The sequence below is a fragment of the Bos javanicus genome, chromosome 29 (assembly GCF_032452875.1).
Source record: "Bos javanicus breed banteng chromosome 29, ARS-OSU_banteng_1.0, whole genome shotgun sequence".
Taxonomy (NCBI): Eukaryota; Metazoa; Chordata; class Mammalia; order Artiodactyla; family Bovidae; genus Bos; species Bos javanicus.
Window position 1 is genome coordinate 40,864,263 of NC_083896.1, and position 16,301 is coordinate 40,880,563.

A 16,301-nucleotide genomic window follows, 5' to 3' on the forward strand; every position below is an offset into this window, starting at 1 on the left:
GGGTAAGCCTGGAGTGAACTACCAAGGTTGCTGGTGACTGGATGAAGAACAGGAAGGGACCAGGCCCTCAGGGCATCTGAGCCCGGGGCTCAGCTCCCTGACCCAGAGCAGAGGTCAACTCAGAAAGCCACCATCCACCACCGCCCTCTCACCTCCCAACACCCTGATGGCCCAAGGACCTGAACTCCAGTTCCAAAATCCATGCAAATATCTACTCCATAACATACCTGGGTTTGTTTTTATATAAAAATAACATTTTTCCCCTAAATTTTTGCTCTAGGAAAACATGTCACGCTCACTGTCTTTATACCCCATGCCCCTAGCCCGGGTCCTAGTGGGTCTAGAGCCATGGTCGTAGGGCTGTGGAGCAGATGGGGAGAGGACCCAAGAGGACAGACAGGGCCTCCAGCCTGAGGCAGGGCGAGGTGGGGCAGGTGAAGAAGCCTGTCTGGGTGGCTTGGTGGCTGCTGGGGCCCCGGGTGCTGCGGTCATCACTGGTGGAGGTAGGCTTCCAGCCACACATTGCCAGACTTCTTCAGGGACCTGGGTGGTGGGGGTAGGGAAGATATGAGGGACTCGACCGCAAGATATTAACCTTTTCCCCCCACGATGATGAGTGTGAGGGGAGATGGGCAGGCAGCTGGGGTGGGGTCCTGGAGGGGAGGACTGGGAGAGGCGGCTACACTTCCATTAACTGCAGTGGAACCTAGGCCTTGGGTGGGAGGGGAAAGGGCCCAGGCCATGTCCAGCCAGGAGCCAGGGTGGGTCTGTCCCTCCTCACCCGGCTCTCTCTGTCGCTTCCTCCTGCTGAGCCCTGCAACCCAGAGGTTTGTGAGGCATGCAATGTGCCCACCACCAGCCTGATATCAGGCGGGGGAGGGAACCAGAAGCATCAGTAACTTGCAAGGAAAACCCTGTGCCAGGTGTTTGAAAGGGGCCAGGCCAAGTGGCAGGGGCTTTGAGGATCGGGCTGGGAGGGTGATGAAGGAGGAATTCAAACACCAGTAGAGAAGGAAAGGCCTCAAAGTAAAGGGAACAGCCTGTGCTAAGGCACGTAGGTGGAAGAGCTCCGGCTGAGACTCTGGCCTCTGTTCCCCTGTCGAGGCTACCACCAGGGCCGAGCCCGGTCACCCCTGAACAGCTGCAGGAACCCCACTCTGCTCTTTCTGCCCCATCAGTACGTTCCTGCAGTCAGAGCACCCTTCCAAAATCCAAGTCCTGTGTGTCCCTCCTCTGCTCAGTGGCTCTCCCACACATCTAGCATACTCCTGCCTCAGGGCCTTCGCACGGTTATTCCCCGGCCCACGACATGCTGCCCCCAGATGTCTCTACGGCCAGCCCTCTCCCTTCCTCCCTGTCTCTGCTCACACATTGCCTTCTTACCACCCACCCTGCCACCCAACTAAAAATTGCATCTCTGCCTGGTACCCCCCATTTCCTCTCCTGTACCCACCCGAAGGTTTTGTGGTTTTGCTTTGTTTTTTGCTGAAGCACTTCTCCCTTTCTCGCATTTTGTCATTTACTTATTTTCTGTAATTAACTGCTTGTTCTCCATTTCCCCCTGCTCAGATGTCAGCTCCAGGAAGGCAGGGATGTCGGGAAGTTTTGCTCACTGACGAGGACCGGGCCTGGGCCTTTGTGTGAGTGGACACTGGGAAGGACGGGGGTGGGGTCACAGGCCAAGGGCAGAGAGGCTGATGGGAAAGGCCCTGAATGCCAGCTCCCAGAGAGGAACCTGCAAGAACTCAAGAGAGCCAGGTGGGTGCTCAGGGAGTGGCTGACGGGCCCCAGGGGTGGGCGGGGGCCCCGGGGAGCCACCGTGAGTGGACGGCCCTTACCTGATGATGTCCACCAGGGCGGTGAGGAAGGGCTTCACCTCATAGCTGAGGCCATGCTTGGCACACAGGGCCTTGACCAGCGGGGCCACCCTGCGATAGTTGTGCCTCGGCATCGTGGGGAAGAGACTGCAGGGGAGACAGTGCCTTGGCACCCCCGGACCCGGGCACCACCTCTCCCGGGCCCTCCAGGAAGTCCAGGGCAGATGTCTTGGCCTCTCCCGGAGTAGACGGGAAACGGGGACTCAGGCTCACTCCCACCCCCATGGCACCCCCCCACCCCGCCCCCGGGTCTGCGCTCACTGGTGCTCGATCTGGAAGTTGAGGTGTCCGCTGAACCAGTCGATGAAGAGCGAGGGCTCCACATTGCAGGTGGCTGCCAGCTGCCAGGAGAGGGCGGGGCACAGGTGCGGGGGCTGGCACAGAGCGCCAACCCCACGGCAGCCCCATCAGCGCCCCCATTCCTCCCAGCTGGGGACCCCACCCCTATCCCCAGGATGGACCCTGCCCCGGCTGCCCACCTGAGAGCTGGCCCAGTCCCGGTGCTTCTCATGGCCAATCTCCCTGGGGATATGGTTCATCTGTGTGATCCACACAAACCAGTGGCTCTCCAGGACCCTGTGAGAGGAGGTTCAAGGTGCTGCCCCACATCCTGCTGACCACTCAGCTTCCCCATCTGTACTATGGGATCGCAACTCCTCCCCACTGGTGTTTCAAGCAGCCAAATGGCATGGAGGCCACTGCCAGGCTGAGCCCAGAGCAGCCCTACTCAAGAGGGTGGACACCCCAGATTGCTTCCCTGAGACCCGCCACCCCCTGGATGCTGCCACTCAACAGCCCAGGGAGACAGTACTGCTGTCCCCATTCTGCAGATGGAAACACTGAGGGCCATGGTCAGGGTGCTCTTCTGCTTGTCATGCCAAACCTGGCCATACCTGACAGCCACAAAGAGGAGCAGCGCCCCAGGAATGCCATAGAAGGGGATGTAGGACAAGAGGAAACGGGCGTAGAAGCTGGCGGCCCAGAGCAAGTCCTGTAGAGGAAGGAGGAGGAGGGGGAGGCCGCGAGGCAGCCCGGAGGGGGAGCTGAGGTCATGCCCATCCTTTCGGCTCGATGTGCCTCGGACGGGCATATCACCACCCCTTCTCTGGGCCCGGGTTTCTCAGCCAGGTAAAGGGACAAGTCCTCGCCTGCCAGCCTTACAGGGCTGACCATGGATGCTGTGCAAGGGTGTGGGATGAAGGAAGCCTTGCCCAGAAGACAAATACCTGGCAGAGGGGGCCCAGGGGGTCCCCACCCTCATCTCTCACTGTGAGAGACGCACATCACACCCTGTGCACACGCTGACCTGGCAACCACACACGCACACACTCACGCCCCCTGCTCTCAAGCACACGTGTTCCACATCACTACACGCACACCCCACCTTCCTCCACCACAGCTGTATGCCCGGGGGAGCTGGCAGGGCCCCCGCTCACCATCCACTGCATGCACACCAGCATGTAGGCCAGATTTTCCACTTCGAAGTTCACCAGCGTGAGCAGCGGTGGGCCGACTGCAAGGAGGGGCATGAGGGGGGCTCAGGAGCAGGGTGGGGTGCAGAGTGGGCCGGCCAGAGGGATGGGGAGGGGGCTCTGTTCCTCCAGCAGGGCTGGAGGCTGGTCCCACCCAGTAGGGATGAGCCCGCGTCACCCACAAGGCCTGGTCCTCGCTCAGGCCCTCGGTGTCTGAGCCTTTCCAGGCTGGTCCTTGCCCCACCGCCTCCCCCATGCCCCTTCTGCAGGTTGGCACCAGCCTGATATATCCCCACCCTTTAATCTTCACCTTGTGGCCCCCACAACTGCCCTAGGGCTCGGGATGCCCTGACTGAGGGCAAGAAGGAACTCTGAAAGCTGCAGCCAGGGCTGTGACCGCCGCTGACCAGAAGGCACCCCAGTGGAGGGAAGGGCTAGGGCAGAGGCTGGCCACGGAAAGCTGCATGGGCTGCAGGCTGGGGTGACCAGAGATGTGCAGTGGACAAGGCAGGCCCCGGCATGGCCCCCACCCCATCTGTGCCCCCGCCCCCAGGAGGACAAGGGGACACTCACTCAGGAAGAAGTACAGGTGCTGGTGGTTGTAGGGCAAGTATCTGCGCTTCTTCTTGCCGTACTGTGAGGATACAGGTGGCCCGTTGGGGAGGGTGGCTCTCCAGGCCCTCCTTGCCCTGGGCAGGGCCAGGGGGCTGGCTGGGCCAAGAGGCCAAGGCAACTCTGGATTCTAGCCACTGGGAGGTGGGGCGGGGGCACCCTGGGAACAGGGGCTCTGCCTAGAACTAGAGTAGGGGGCGGGGCCATCGCGGAGCTGGGGGGCTCTGGGGCCACCAGGTTTCCGCTGCAGGCCTGGCCTGAGCGTGTCCCCCCACGCACCTCAACGGACGACTCCCCCAAAAGGAAGACAGGCGCCACAGTCACGTCTGGGTCCTTGTGGAAGATGTTGGGCTTGGCGTGGTGCTGGAAGTGGCGGAAGTTCCACCAGTGCGCAGAGAAGCCCTGCGGGGGAGGGGGCTCTCAGGTGTGGGGCCGGGTCATGCCCACCTCCCCATGCAGCCCCGTCCCCACTCGGCCCCCGCCAGCAGCCCGCCTTCCGCCCCCACCCTCACCTTCAGCTGCCCCATCACAAACTGCTGGGCCAAGTGGTTCCACCGGGAATTCCTGAAGATGGACGTGTGGCCCAGGTCGTGCTGCAGACACCAACTCTGGGCCTGGGGAGACGCAGGGTCCGGGGCTGTGGCAGGGAGCTGCCGGGGGTCCAGCCCGGAGCCCTGGCCAGCCAGCCCTCCCAGCTCGCAGGGCACCGCCACAGCTCACGTTCCACTCTAGACCCTAGTGGACCAGCTTCCTTTTTTTTTTTTTTTAATTTAGTTTTTATTTTCTGGCCGCCCAGCACGGCATGTGGAATCCCCTGCCAGGGATTGAACCTGCACCCCCTGCAATGGAAGTGCCGAGTCTTAACCACTGGACTGCCAGGGAAGTCCCCAGATTCATCTTTTAAGAGACAAGGACAGCTGAGCTGGGGAGGTCCAGGGGCTGCAGGCAGCAGCCTTCCAGCTTTGGACCCTGGGCTCCCTGAGGGGTACTAAGTAAAGCGCTTCCTTAGTTCATTTAAAATGAAGCTGGACTTATGGGGCCTCTAGCTGGTCATTCTTTGTTTGCAGACAAAGAAACAAATGTTTTCTTTGTTTGCTGGTCAATGTTTGTTTTCAGCAAACATTTCCCAAGTGCCCGCGTGTGCCAGGCCATGGCTGTTGTCAGTCTAGGTGTCTACAAGACAGTGCTGGGTCACCTGGGAGATGGCCAGGATGAGGGCAGCCAGGGTACTGGGCACCCAGCCTGGGCCAAGCATGTAGATCATGAGCCAGGCGAGCACCTCCATGGCCAGGATGTGGCCCAGCAGGAGACCGAAGAAGGCGGGCTTGGCTTCAAACAGCTTCATGTCCTCCACCGCCTGGCGCAGGGCTCGGAAGTCCTCGATCAGCTGGGTCTGTCGGGGCGGAACAGCTGGTTAGCCGAGGAAGCGAGGGAGGCCCCCCACTCCCACCCTCCATCCCCACCACCCTCCACAGCCACTCCTCCTAGGGTCCAAGGGGTGTGGCCAAAGGGGATGGAGTGGCAGCTTGGGGTTCCCCCATCCCCACAAAAGGTGTAGGGAGCCTGAGAAGCAGGGAAAACCCTTAGAGCTCAGTTCATCTAAATCCTCATCATAGATGGGGATGCAGGGCCCAGAGCAAGGAAGGGGGTCTTCCTGGAGTCCCCCAGGAAATGCTGGTGCAGGCGTCCCTACAGCTCTGCCAGCAACTGTCTGCTCAGGAGGGCTGGCAAACCATGAAGCTGTTACCAGCAATGCCCCCATTCTTCCAGCCCCACACGAGGGGCTTAGCCTCCACCAGGGCCCTGCTCACATTCTGGGGTCCATCCTGGCTGGGCTCCTCTGGGGCCAGCTCTCCAATCAGGAGAGGCTGCAGGAACTTGCGCACAAAACTGAGGTCCTGGTGGAAGGCGTGGAAGGCATCCTGAAGGAGAGCAGAGAGTCAGGTGGACAGACAGACAGACAGCTGGGGCAGCACCCAGAGGCAGCAGGCAGAGACAAAGCAGAAGGGCTGCTGATGGAAGGGCAGAACAGGCAGGCAGGTAGCTAGTTGTTCATTAGTCACAACTGAATGATGGTCAGCCTTGCCCATGAGTCCTCCCTGGTCCTTCCCAGGCCCTGGGTGCCCTGCTTGGGTACCCCTCACCTACTGGACTCCAGCTGCTTCACCCTGCCATGGGGCCTTTCCTCAAACTTGGTTGGGTGTTTTAAAATCTGGATTTACAGAAAGTTTTCCCTGGAACACTCTGCTTCCGTTCATGAAAGGGTTTGACTTTTCCAAAAAAGATAGCGGGAAAGCTTTCTCAAAATCACATGCTTTTCTACAGGGTCACAAATGTCAGATCTACCAGCTTTTACAAACATAAGCAGTGAGTAACGTGTGAGTGAGGAGATTGGCAATTGATGACCACTGGGCCACCAGGAGAAAAAAAAAAAATCCACCGAAGACCACACAGCCTGAAGATGCTCGAACAGTTAAACTTCTCTAATTTGAAAAGCAGGAGGACAAAATAAGTTTTGTTTTTTTTTTTAAATAAGTTTAATAAACAATCTAACATTCCTGTTATTCTGTGTAATGGTGGCGGGGGGTGGGGGCAGGGTGCAAAGCAGAAGGGGTTAGAGGAAGAGAGCGACCTCAAGCAAGATAAAGGGCTGAGGGATAAAGATAAAGAGGAGAGGGACTGGTCAGGAAGTGACCCCCATCGTTCATGCTCGACAGCGCTGAACTGTGAGTAAACTTGAACATCACACCTAGGGCTCAGCCTTCCTGATCTAGCCCTCATGTCTTTGGCTCACTGTCGTTCGCAAACGGGTTTTTATCCTTGGACTTTCTGAGTGAGCCAGCCCCAGCTGACCAGAAGCCTGGACTGCGGAAGCAGTGTCTGGGGCCAGTTGGGATGGGGATGTCCTCAGGAAGGTGACTGCTGGCTGCTATTGTCCTCTCGCTAATGAGACTAGCAGCACCTGGTGGGCATTACTGCACGACATCCCCCACACCATCCTGTGCCGGGCTCAGAAGAACCTCAGGCCCCTCCAGCCCCCACCTAGAGGCCGCACCTGCAGGATTCACCCAAGGGGTTCCCCTTTCCTTGTTAGCTGCTCTCCCCTCCTGGCCCAGAGCAGCCTGAGGACCTGGGGGCTCCAAGGGTGTAGCTTCTGGAATAACCTAGGTCCTTGGGAAGGCTGACTTGGGGCCCCTCCCTGGAGCTCACAGTAGGGGACAGGGCTGTATTGGTATAGATCTGTCTCCAGGGAAGAGCTCTGATGGGGGGGCAGCACCCCGGGGAGACAGGGGGTCGAGGGGAGGCTGGCCCCCCAGGAAGCTGCCATGGCCCTGGCCACCTGGGGAGTGTTGGCCGGGGAGCTAAGAGGAAAATTGCTGTGCTTGGCTGACCCCGCTCACCGTGACCCCGAGCAAGTCTGTTCTCCTGCCTGGAACTAGGCAAATCCAGGGGGCAAACCCAAGGGATGAGACTCCAGACCTTTCTGGCTCTAGAGCCAAGAGCATTAACTTTTTTTTTTCTTTTTAATTGTAGTCAAACATACATAAAATTGACCATTTTCACCATTTTGAAGTGTACAGTTCAGTGGCATTAAATGTATTCACTTGTTGGGCAACCATCCCTGCCATCCATCTCCAAAACTTCTTTATCTACCTCAGCTGGAACTCTGTCCCCATGAAACACTAGCTCCCCATTTCTACCTCTCCCAGCCCTCAGAGCTCAGTTGATAAAGAATCTGCCTGCAGTGCAGGAGACCCCAGTTAGACTCCGGGTCGGGAAGACCTCCTGGAGAAGGGATAAGCTACCCACTCCAGTTTTCTTGGGCTTCCCTGGTGGCTCAGCTGTAAAGAATCCGCCTGCAGTGTGGGAGACCTGGGTTTGATCCCTGGGTTGGGAAGATCCCCTGGAGAAAGGAAAGGCTACCCACTCCAGTATCCTGGCCTGGAGAATTTCCACGGACTGTATAGTCCATGGGGTCGCAAAGAGTCAGACACAACTGAGCGACTCTCACTTCACAGCCTCCGAAAACCATAGGTACGGCTCTCTGTGAATTGACTTGAAGGAAATTCCCTGGTGGTTCAGTGGTTAGGACTTTATGCTTCCACTGCACAGGGCACAGGTTCAATCCCTGGTCAGGAAACTAAAGTCCTGTAAGTCATGCAGCTCGGCCAGAAAAAAAAAAAACAGAAAGAATTGACACTTAGAAGAGGAATCATATAGTCTGTGTTACTGACTTGTCACTTAGCATAATGTCTTCAAGGTTCATCCATGTGTAGCATGTCAGAACTTCCGTCTGTTTTAAGCCTGAATGAGCGTTGACTCTGATTCTCATTTCCTCTGAAACCCCCCTGGTGGTGCACAGAGCCCACATACAAACAGGCACACGGCACGCTCACAAATGGTGTAACAACCAAGGCTCACAGGTGTCACAGAAATTCAGTGCCATAAGCGTGTGCCTCTACACAAGCACACACCACCACCAACCCACGAAGGCTCACAGCCACGCTCGGGAACAACGCGCACGGGCAGTCGCTCGGGTACCCAGAGAGACACAGCCTGGCGTGCGCGCATGCGCGCGCACACACACACACACACCAGATGCGTGTCCTGTGGCTACGGCCCCAGGATGTCTACCCTCCCAGCCCTCCTCTCTCCTGACCTCTGAGTCTGTTCTGGGGCCACCCCAGCACCCGGCAGACCCCAGATGCTCCAGGGCCATACTCTTGAGCTGAGCAGCTGGGGCAGTAGGTCACCTCCCTGACTCCTTTCCCCTCGCCCGGATGTACCCAAGCCAGGCCTGGAGATGCCCCGAGGGAGAGGCCACAGCCAGGCCCACCCAGGAGACCTCCAGCCAGGTGTGTCCCTTACAGTGAGTAGGGAAGGGGTGAGCCCCCTCAGGTCCAGGTGGGACTATCCCGGAGCTCACAGACAAGTCTCCACCTGATGGGTGGGTAGATACTGGGAAAGCAGCCCAGGTTCCTGGGGCTGGGTTGAGCACTCCAGAGCCTACACTTCTTGCGGTCTGAGTATCAACACAGTAGGTCCCTGGCTTCAGACCCAAACCTCAGCAAACAGTTTTTTTTTTCCTGGACTATTGGCTGGGGCCGTGTGACCCAGTCCTCTTTGGCCTCTGTTTAAACATTCAGGAATCTCAATGGGCAGAAGACTTAGAGAGGTTGAGCCAGTTACTCAAGGTCACACAGCTCCATCTGATGAAGGCTGGGCCAGAACTTGGTCTGCCTGTAAAATGGTGCTTGTGGCCCCTTGGCAGTAGCCTCAGGGTGGCCACTCCCTGGTCAGAGGGGAGGCGGTGTGTCTTCTAGGTGGGGGCAGGGGGTCCTCATCACGAGGCTGGTCACCATCCTGAGTAACCAACGATCTGGCTGCTCAGAGGCCAAGGTGTGGGGGTCAGGAAGGTGGTCCTGGCATTTCTGGGGCTGCACTGACCAAGTTTCAGGGCACTGCAGGAGGTCCCAGCCTTACACTGCGCCTCCCCCCACGCCCACCCCCAGTGCATCTGGAAACATCTTCTCAGGGGCACGGGTGCAAACCCTGTGACTTTCCCCCAAGGAGGTGGCAACTAAGGCCTCACTGGTTCTTGGAACAGACTTGGGTGAAACTTCTAGAATTAAAATGGTGTCTCTAAACATAGACTGCAGGTGGCAGGGACAGGCCCTGTTCACGGCCGTGGCCTCGGAGCCCCGCACAGAGCAGGCGCAGGATGGCAGGTGTGAATATGTGGACAAGAGCCGACCCTCCACAGCCCACCAGATAGGGGGTCTGAACCATTTTGCCGGGGGCGGAGAACAGAGGCTCTGAGTGGTGGGCCCACCTGCCCCAGAGTCTGCAGTGGCAGAGCAGGGATTCAAACCCAGGGATCTCCTGTGAGGTCCACGTCCTCCCAGGGCACAGCTCCCACCCAGCCCTGTCTCAGTCCCCGGAAGCCTCAGAAAGGCCCCTGCTCAGGCCCCCAGCCCCGCCTTGAACTCCAGGGAGCAGCTGGTTAAGGGCAGGCATGGGGAGACTCAGGAGGCAGCCTGCAGAGGGTAGGAGCTGAGTCATTCATGAGCCACGCCAAGCCATGGAGCCGCAGACAAGACCACACCCCTTCTCCTACCTGTACTTTGTCATCAGTAAATCAGGAATCACTCGTGCCCATCTCGTGGGGCTGCCAGAGGACTGAGTCAGTGCAGGTAGAGCATGGAGAAGGGGCCTGGCATCCGGTCCCCATGGCCTCAGCTGCCCTTCACCGCGGTCCACCCAGAGATCCAGGCCCACAGGCGGGAGGCGGGAGGGTAGAGGTATGCCCTGCTGGTCATGTTCTGGGCAGCCTGAGGCGAGGAGGCAGGACACCTTCCACCCCAAAGATAAGGTGGAGGTGGGGAGCATTTCTGATCACTTCTTCAAAGAATTTGGAATGTTCCAGATCAGGAAAGGGGTGGAGCAGCTGGGGGTTCAGGTGGTCTGGGTCTGCTCCTCTTAACCTCGGCTCAGTGGGTTGTGAGGATGGGGGTGGGCACACTCAGGAATTCGTCTCTCTCTCCCTCCCTCCCTTTCGAGTGGGAAGATTTGAAAGGAGAGCCGGATCTCACTCCCAGTGGCCAAATGCTCCTTCCAGCCAGTGGGGAGGCACTATCAGTATCCCCATTTTATAGAAGAGGAAACTGAGGCCAAAGGGCACACAGGTCTGGACATGAGTATCCAACTCCTGCCCAAGCAGCAGAGTCTTGCTCAATGGCAGATGCCCCAGGAAGTTGCCCCTATCCCCCCCAGCATCCCTGGTGTCCCTGGTGATGAGTGTGGTGGCCTGGGAGAGGGCGGTCTCCTCCACCCAGCACCCTTGGCCTCACAGGTGCCACTGACCCAGCTGTGACATGAAGTGGACCCCTGGGTCCTCTCTCCACCACTGAGTTCTGGTTCTCTCCTGCTGCTGTTTCCTGAGAAACCCATGGCTGCCGCTTGGGCATCCTTACGAGGAAATGTAGATGGGCTCCCAGGGTGCTTAGGCCGCTAGCATCCCCACATTCCTGCCCAGCACTGCACAATCCTGACACCTCCCCAAGGCACTGCAACACCCCTATCCCCCCACCGCCCAGCTCCTCCAGGGGCCTGGGTGGGTGGGGACACTGCAGAAAACACCTACAGAGCCCAGAGAGGGCAAGCTTCACAGGAGTGGCCATTAGGCAGCTTTCAAGGCAGCCAGCGTGGTAGTGGAAGCAAAGCGTGGGCCCCGGGACCAGGTCATCTGAGTCCCCGGCCAGCCCCTCTCTCTGGCCCCACTCTCACTCCAGAGCCTCAGATCTGCCCAGACCTGCCCCTACCCAACTCCCAGACACAAAGGCCACCTTCCAAGCCCAAGGACAAAGGTCCTGCCCTTTGAGGGTTCCAAAAAGGTCCCTTTAAATCACCCGTATTCAGCCTCAGTCTCCTCATCTGCAAAATGGGCCAACACTGGGATCACCTCTGAAGTTTGTTGTCTGAATACCACCCAGAGTTAGATCCTAATGGTTCCCATTGGTGCCCCTGAGCCCAGCATCACCTGCCCTCTCCCCTGGACACACCTGCACCTCAGGGCCCAGGTGAATGGCCACCTCTTCCAAGTGGCTTCCCCTGGCAGGGCTTGGGGGGAGGTCCTATCATCTGTTAACACCTCCCTCTTCTCCTGGGAGGCTCTGCCTTCCCCTTCCTCACTAGGTATCCTTTTAAAATGTATCGATATGTCAGATTCCCCTGTCTTCTCTGTTCTGCCCTGCATTCTCCCCTTAGAATAAAACCAAAGTCCTGATTCCCCTGCTACCGCCGGTCCTCATTGCTGGCCCTTCTCCTCACTGCTTGGCTCCGGCCACGCCGATGGTCTTGCTATGGCCCCACCTCTGAGCCTTTGCCTTAGCTGGTCCCTCTGCCAAGGAACATCCTCCTAGCAGATTTTTTTTCTGCTGCCTCATGCAGCATGAGGGATGAGAGTTCCCCAACCAGGGATCAAACCCGTGCCCCCTGCAGTGGAAGTGTGGAGCCTTAACCACTGGACTGTCAGGGAAGTCCCTCCCAGCAGATTTTCTGTTCATAGCTGTATCTTCAGAGGTTAGGTCAAGGTTTGGCATATGGGATATGCTTGCTGGTATCTGCTGTTGAATCCAGTGAATTAATAATTGAAGGATGAATGAACGAACGAAATAAACAGAGAAGCGGCAGTGGAGCGGGTGGTCAAGATGGGCTGTGAATTCAAATCCAAGACCCGTCACTTAATTTCAAGTCATTTTGCCTCTCTGAGTCTCAGTTTTCTCATCTGTAAAATGGAAATAATAACAGTACCTGTCCCATAGATGTATCATGAGGATTCAAAGAGGGACTGTCTATAAATCAAGCGCTGAATTCGGAGCCTGGCACATAGTAGGTGCTCAGCGCCCAGCCCTGGTCAACTTATGACCAGCAGTGGCTGGGCCTTGCCCCTCCCTGGCTGGCCCCTCTAGTCTCAGACTGCCTATGACTCTTAGAAGAACCTGGCTCAGGGCCCAGAGCACTCTCCCCAGGGTACCCGGCTTTGTATCCCAGGATGGCCACAAGCTGACTTCACGGCACAGGAACTCTGGGAATTTCCTGGCAGGAAGGCTTCTGTGGCCTGAACAGGAGAACAGCTGATGGGCGGCAGGGGCTGCTAAGAGGTGGCTGCGGGAACACAGCCCCTGTGACATGGCTACCCCACCCCCACCAGTGCTCCAGGGCAGGGGCTGGGGTGCCTGGGGGTCTGGGCTGGACCACACCAGGCCCTGGGTTGTCTGAGCCCTGCTCTGCCCTGTGGGCTCACCACAGACAAAACCTAGGGTCCTCCACCCCCAATCTCCTCATAACCCCTTTGGGCTGAACAGACCAGGTATTGGTGGCAACTTAAGCCCAGTGTCTGGGCCTCAGGAAAGCTAAGAGATAACATCACACCCTCTTACAGACATGAATGAACCAGAGGTGGCTATGTCATGGCTGTCCACTGCACTCTACGGTCTGCAGGGCACACTCACACTTATCAGCCGGCAACACACGCTGACTGGGAACAACTGCGTGGCAGCTGTGGGGCCGCAGAGTTGCAAAGGCACAGTCCCACTTTCAGCTGGCTCACTGTCTGTCCCCGCTGTCCCCACTTTACAGCTGGGGAAACTGAGGCTCACAGGAGTGACATGCCTGGTTCAAGGTCACTCAGAGCCTCCAATGGCAGAGCCTGTCCATGGCCCCAGGGAACAGACAGCATGTTTTTTAATGGAAATGGGAAAATGGACCCTGTTGGTGAGGAATCAGTGAGAAAGCGGTCACGTGGGGTCTCAGGGTATAGAGCTAAATGGATGATGGGGTTCCCACACAGGAGGGTCCCCAGCATAGGCCTGGGCACCAAGCAGGAAAAAGTGACTCACAAACATTCTTCATCATCTTCCTCTCACCAGCCTCCATCCTGTCCGCCAGGTCAGAGGTTGAAAAAAGGCCAGAGCAGCCACCTCCAGGATCCTGGAGGGGTGGCCAGCGCTCAGCCCAGGGGAGGGGGGAGGAGCTGCGGCTCCTTACCAACCCACCCCCCAACCCACCCCAACGCCCTGGCAGCAATGCACGTGTGTGTAACCATGCACACAAACACAGGCCTCGTTCACACACATATAGGCCTGGAGATGGTCACACACTCACCAGCCCTCAGTCAGCTCACACTCCCTGGCCACCGCGTGGGCCCCTGGCACCGCACACAAGGGTTTGACTGTCACCTTCTAGAGTTTCAGGAGATGTCTGATCCCTAACCTCTCAGCTTCCGGGGAAAGTGAGGAAGAGAGACTTTTTCCTTAAAAGAGTCCCCGGAAGATCGCCCAACCCACTAGAGAAGGCAGTGGGCAGAGAGAAGATGGTTCTGGAAACAGGGCCACTGACCCTGCTGGGACAGGACACAATCTCTTTTGTTATTTAAAGCCCCGCCAGTTAGCGATGCATCCCCTGGAATCTTGAAGAACTTCCTGGTGCCCAGGGTGACCAATCTAGAATTTGGGATGGTCAAGGACAGAGTGTCATGGCCCCAAGCCCTATTGTTCGGCTGGGGGGAGGGGGTGGGCGGTCTCTGGGAAAAGGGGCTGGTGAGGAGTCTCAGCCTGATGGCTCCTCTGCCAAATGGTCCCACTGGACAGGCCACATTCCTCCTTGACCAAAATGTCTCGACATGGCTGCGGAGGGGAAGCTGGGGTCCACAGGGGCCCGCCTGTTCCTGGGGTGACTGTGCTTTCCGAAGAGGCCCACCCAGCCTGACTGGCAAAATTCTCCCACACGCAGCTGCTAGCCCAGGAGAGGTGAGTCACTGCCCCTCAGAGCCATTCACAGCAGTTCCTGGGAAAGCCACAGACCTCTAGGCCCTGCCCAGGCTCTGCTGCCCTGCCTCCAGCCTGTGAGGGCACATCCTTGCCAGCCCCTAGGGAACCCGCCCTACCTCTGGCATCCAGCAAGCACCCAGCATGAAGACCGTCTCTGGGGGTGCACTCAGAACCCAGAGGAGGAACACCAGAGCATCAGGGAGCGCCCTCACCTAGGGCCAGCGCTTTCTGCCTGGACACACCCACCTCTGAGACCCCCGCCTTCCTCCCACAGACATCTGCTGCAGCTCAGCCCCAGGGGTGCGGGTTCTTTTGCCGGGCTGTGGTCTTCTTACTCCACATCAGGCCCCCGTCAGTCCCTCCCAACTCTGGGTCCCCCGTCAGGAGGTCAAAGGTCAGCGTGAGTAGGAAGGATGCTAAGCACCCACCCGGCTCCCACGCCGCGCCGCTCCCACCCGCGATGGAGCAGGGGACGGTGCCCAGCGACCAGGCCCCAGCCGAGCACCGGGGCTCCACCCGGCCGGCGGTGGGCGGCCTTACCGTGGCGTCCTCGGCGCCGTGGTGGCCGATGAGGCGGCTGCCCCCAGGGTGTCGCTGTGCCCAGCGGCTGATGTCGTAGACGCGACGCTCGATCACCAGCCACTTGTCGCCTGGCAGGTTGTGCCGGCGGACCTGCTCCCAGCGGAGGGTGGGCAGCGGCGCCCCCCGCTGCCCAGGTTCCCAGTCTGGCTCCCCGACGCCGCCCATGGCTGCGCGCAAAAGTCCTCGCGAACCCGGGACCTCGCCGAGCGGAGACCCCGAGGGGAGCGAGGCAGCGATCGGAGACTGCCTCCGCCGCCACCCGCTGCTCCGCGGCCCCGCCCTGCCGCTGCGGCCTCCTTACGAGCGTGCGCCGGCCCGGCTGTCCGCGGGCAACTTTTCCCTCCCTTATAACCGCGCTGACAGCGCTCGCCTCGCCTCCTCCCCGCGCCCCGGCCCCCGCCGCCGCCGCCCCAATCCCCGCGCAGCGGCTCGGCCCCCATTGGCTGCGCCGCTAGCCGGCGAGGCCGGCTGGGAGGGCGGCGTCTAGGCGGGCGCGCCCCGCCCGCGGGGCTCCGCGGCCACCACACCCCGGCCTGTGGGGGGCACCGGCGCAACCCTGCTCTTGCCCAGCGGGGCAGGGAGGGCGGGGCCGGAGGGAGGTGAAGCCGGCAGCCGGCGTCCGCCGCGCCCTCGGGGGCCCGGTCCGCGTGGGGCCCTGAACTAGAGTCTGCGAAGAATGGGCTTCCCGCTGCGCCCTCTGCAACGTTAAATTCTGAGCTCTTAGAGGTAGGGACACTACCTCGAGATGACTGTAAAGAGCTCTCGAACCAGGGGTCCCCAGCATCCGCTCCGCGAGGTCTCTCGGTCGGGGCTGTTACTGGCTTGACCACCCCCACCCCTCGGGGGACCATCTGTGGAGGTCAGTGGTCTTCTGCCTTCGGAGATTCAGAGTTGGGGAGGCCGCGGGATGGCCTCCCGGGCAGAGCAGGGGCCCCGGAGTGAGGAGTGAGGTCCTGTCATTCACCGGATGTGGTTGCTCAGCTGGCTGGCTTGCTCCTTATAGTACCCGTCCCTATTTTTTACTTAAAATAAATTCCTTTTCAGAGTGTAGGTTGCTCCCCTACACTTTGTCATTTGTCACAGACAAAAGATTTTGTTGTCCTTTGTCTAGTGGCTGAGTCGTGTCCGACTGTTGTTCAATCCCATGTGGACTGTAGCCCACCAGGCTCCTCTGTCCGTGGGATTTCCCAGGAAAGAATGCTGGAGTAGGATACCATGCCCTTCCCCAGGGCATCTTCCTGACCCAGAAATCAAATCTGTATCTCTTGCATGGCAGGCAGATATTGTTTACCACTGAGTCACCTGGCAAGCCCCAGAGATAAAGATATCTGTTTCTAAAAGTTAAGATTTCACACCTGACAAGGCATGAAATCAGGCTAAGGTTTATGCTGCAGCCGCAGCAGGCTCAAAGCTGAGCCCACATCAAT

At 58.8% G+C, this 16,301-nt stretch overlaps 1 protein-coding gene across 2 annotated transcripts; it reads right to left on the reverse strand.

Annotated features, from left to right (window-relative positions):
- Positions 1–219: 219 nt before the first annotated feature.
- Positions 220–15,241, reverse strand: FADS3 (fatty acid desaturase 3). 2 transcript variants are annotated; one of them, XM_061406601.1, is made up of 12 exons: positions 14,833–15,206; positions 5,773–5,883; positions 5,157–5,354; positions 4,474–4,575; positions 4,241–4,363; positions 3,923–3,983; positions 3,314–3,390; positions 2,771–2,868; positions 2,357–2,453; positions 2,139–2,218; positions 1,839–1,964; positions 220–543 (listed from the first exon to the last, which is right to left on the reverse strand). In XM_061406601.1, exons 1-12 carry the CDS (start codon positions 15,037–15,039, stop codon positions 492–494), a joined length of 1,332 nt encoding a protein of 443 aa, XP_061262585.1. In that variant the 5' UTR covers positions 15,040–15,206; the 3' UTR covers positions 220–491. The 2 variants fall into 2 exon arrangements, with proteins under 2 accessions (XP_061262585.1, XP_061262587.1); XM_061406603.1 differs by lacking the exon at positions 4,474–4,575 and having other exon boundaries at positions 14,833–15,241.
- Positions 15,242–16,301: the final 1,060 nt, after the last annotated feature.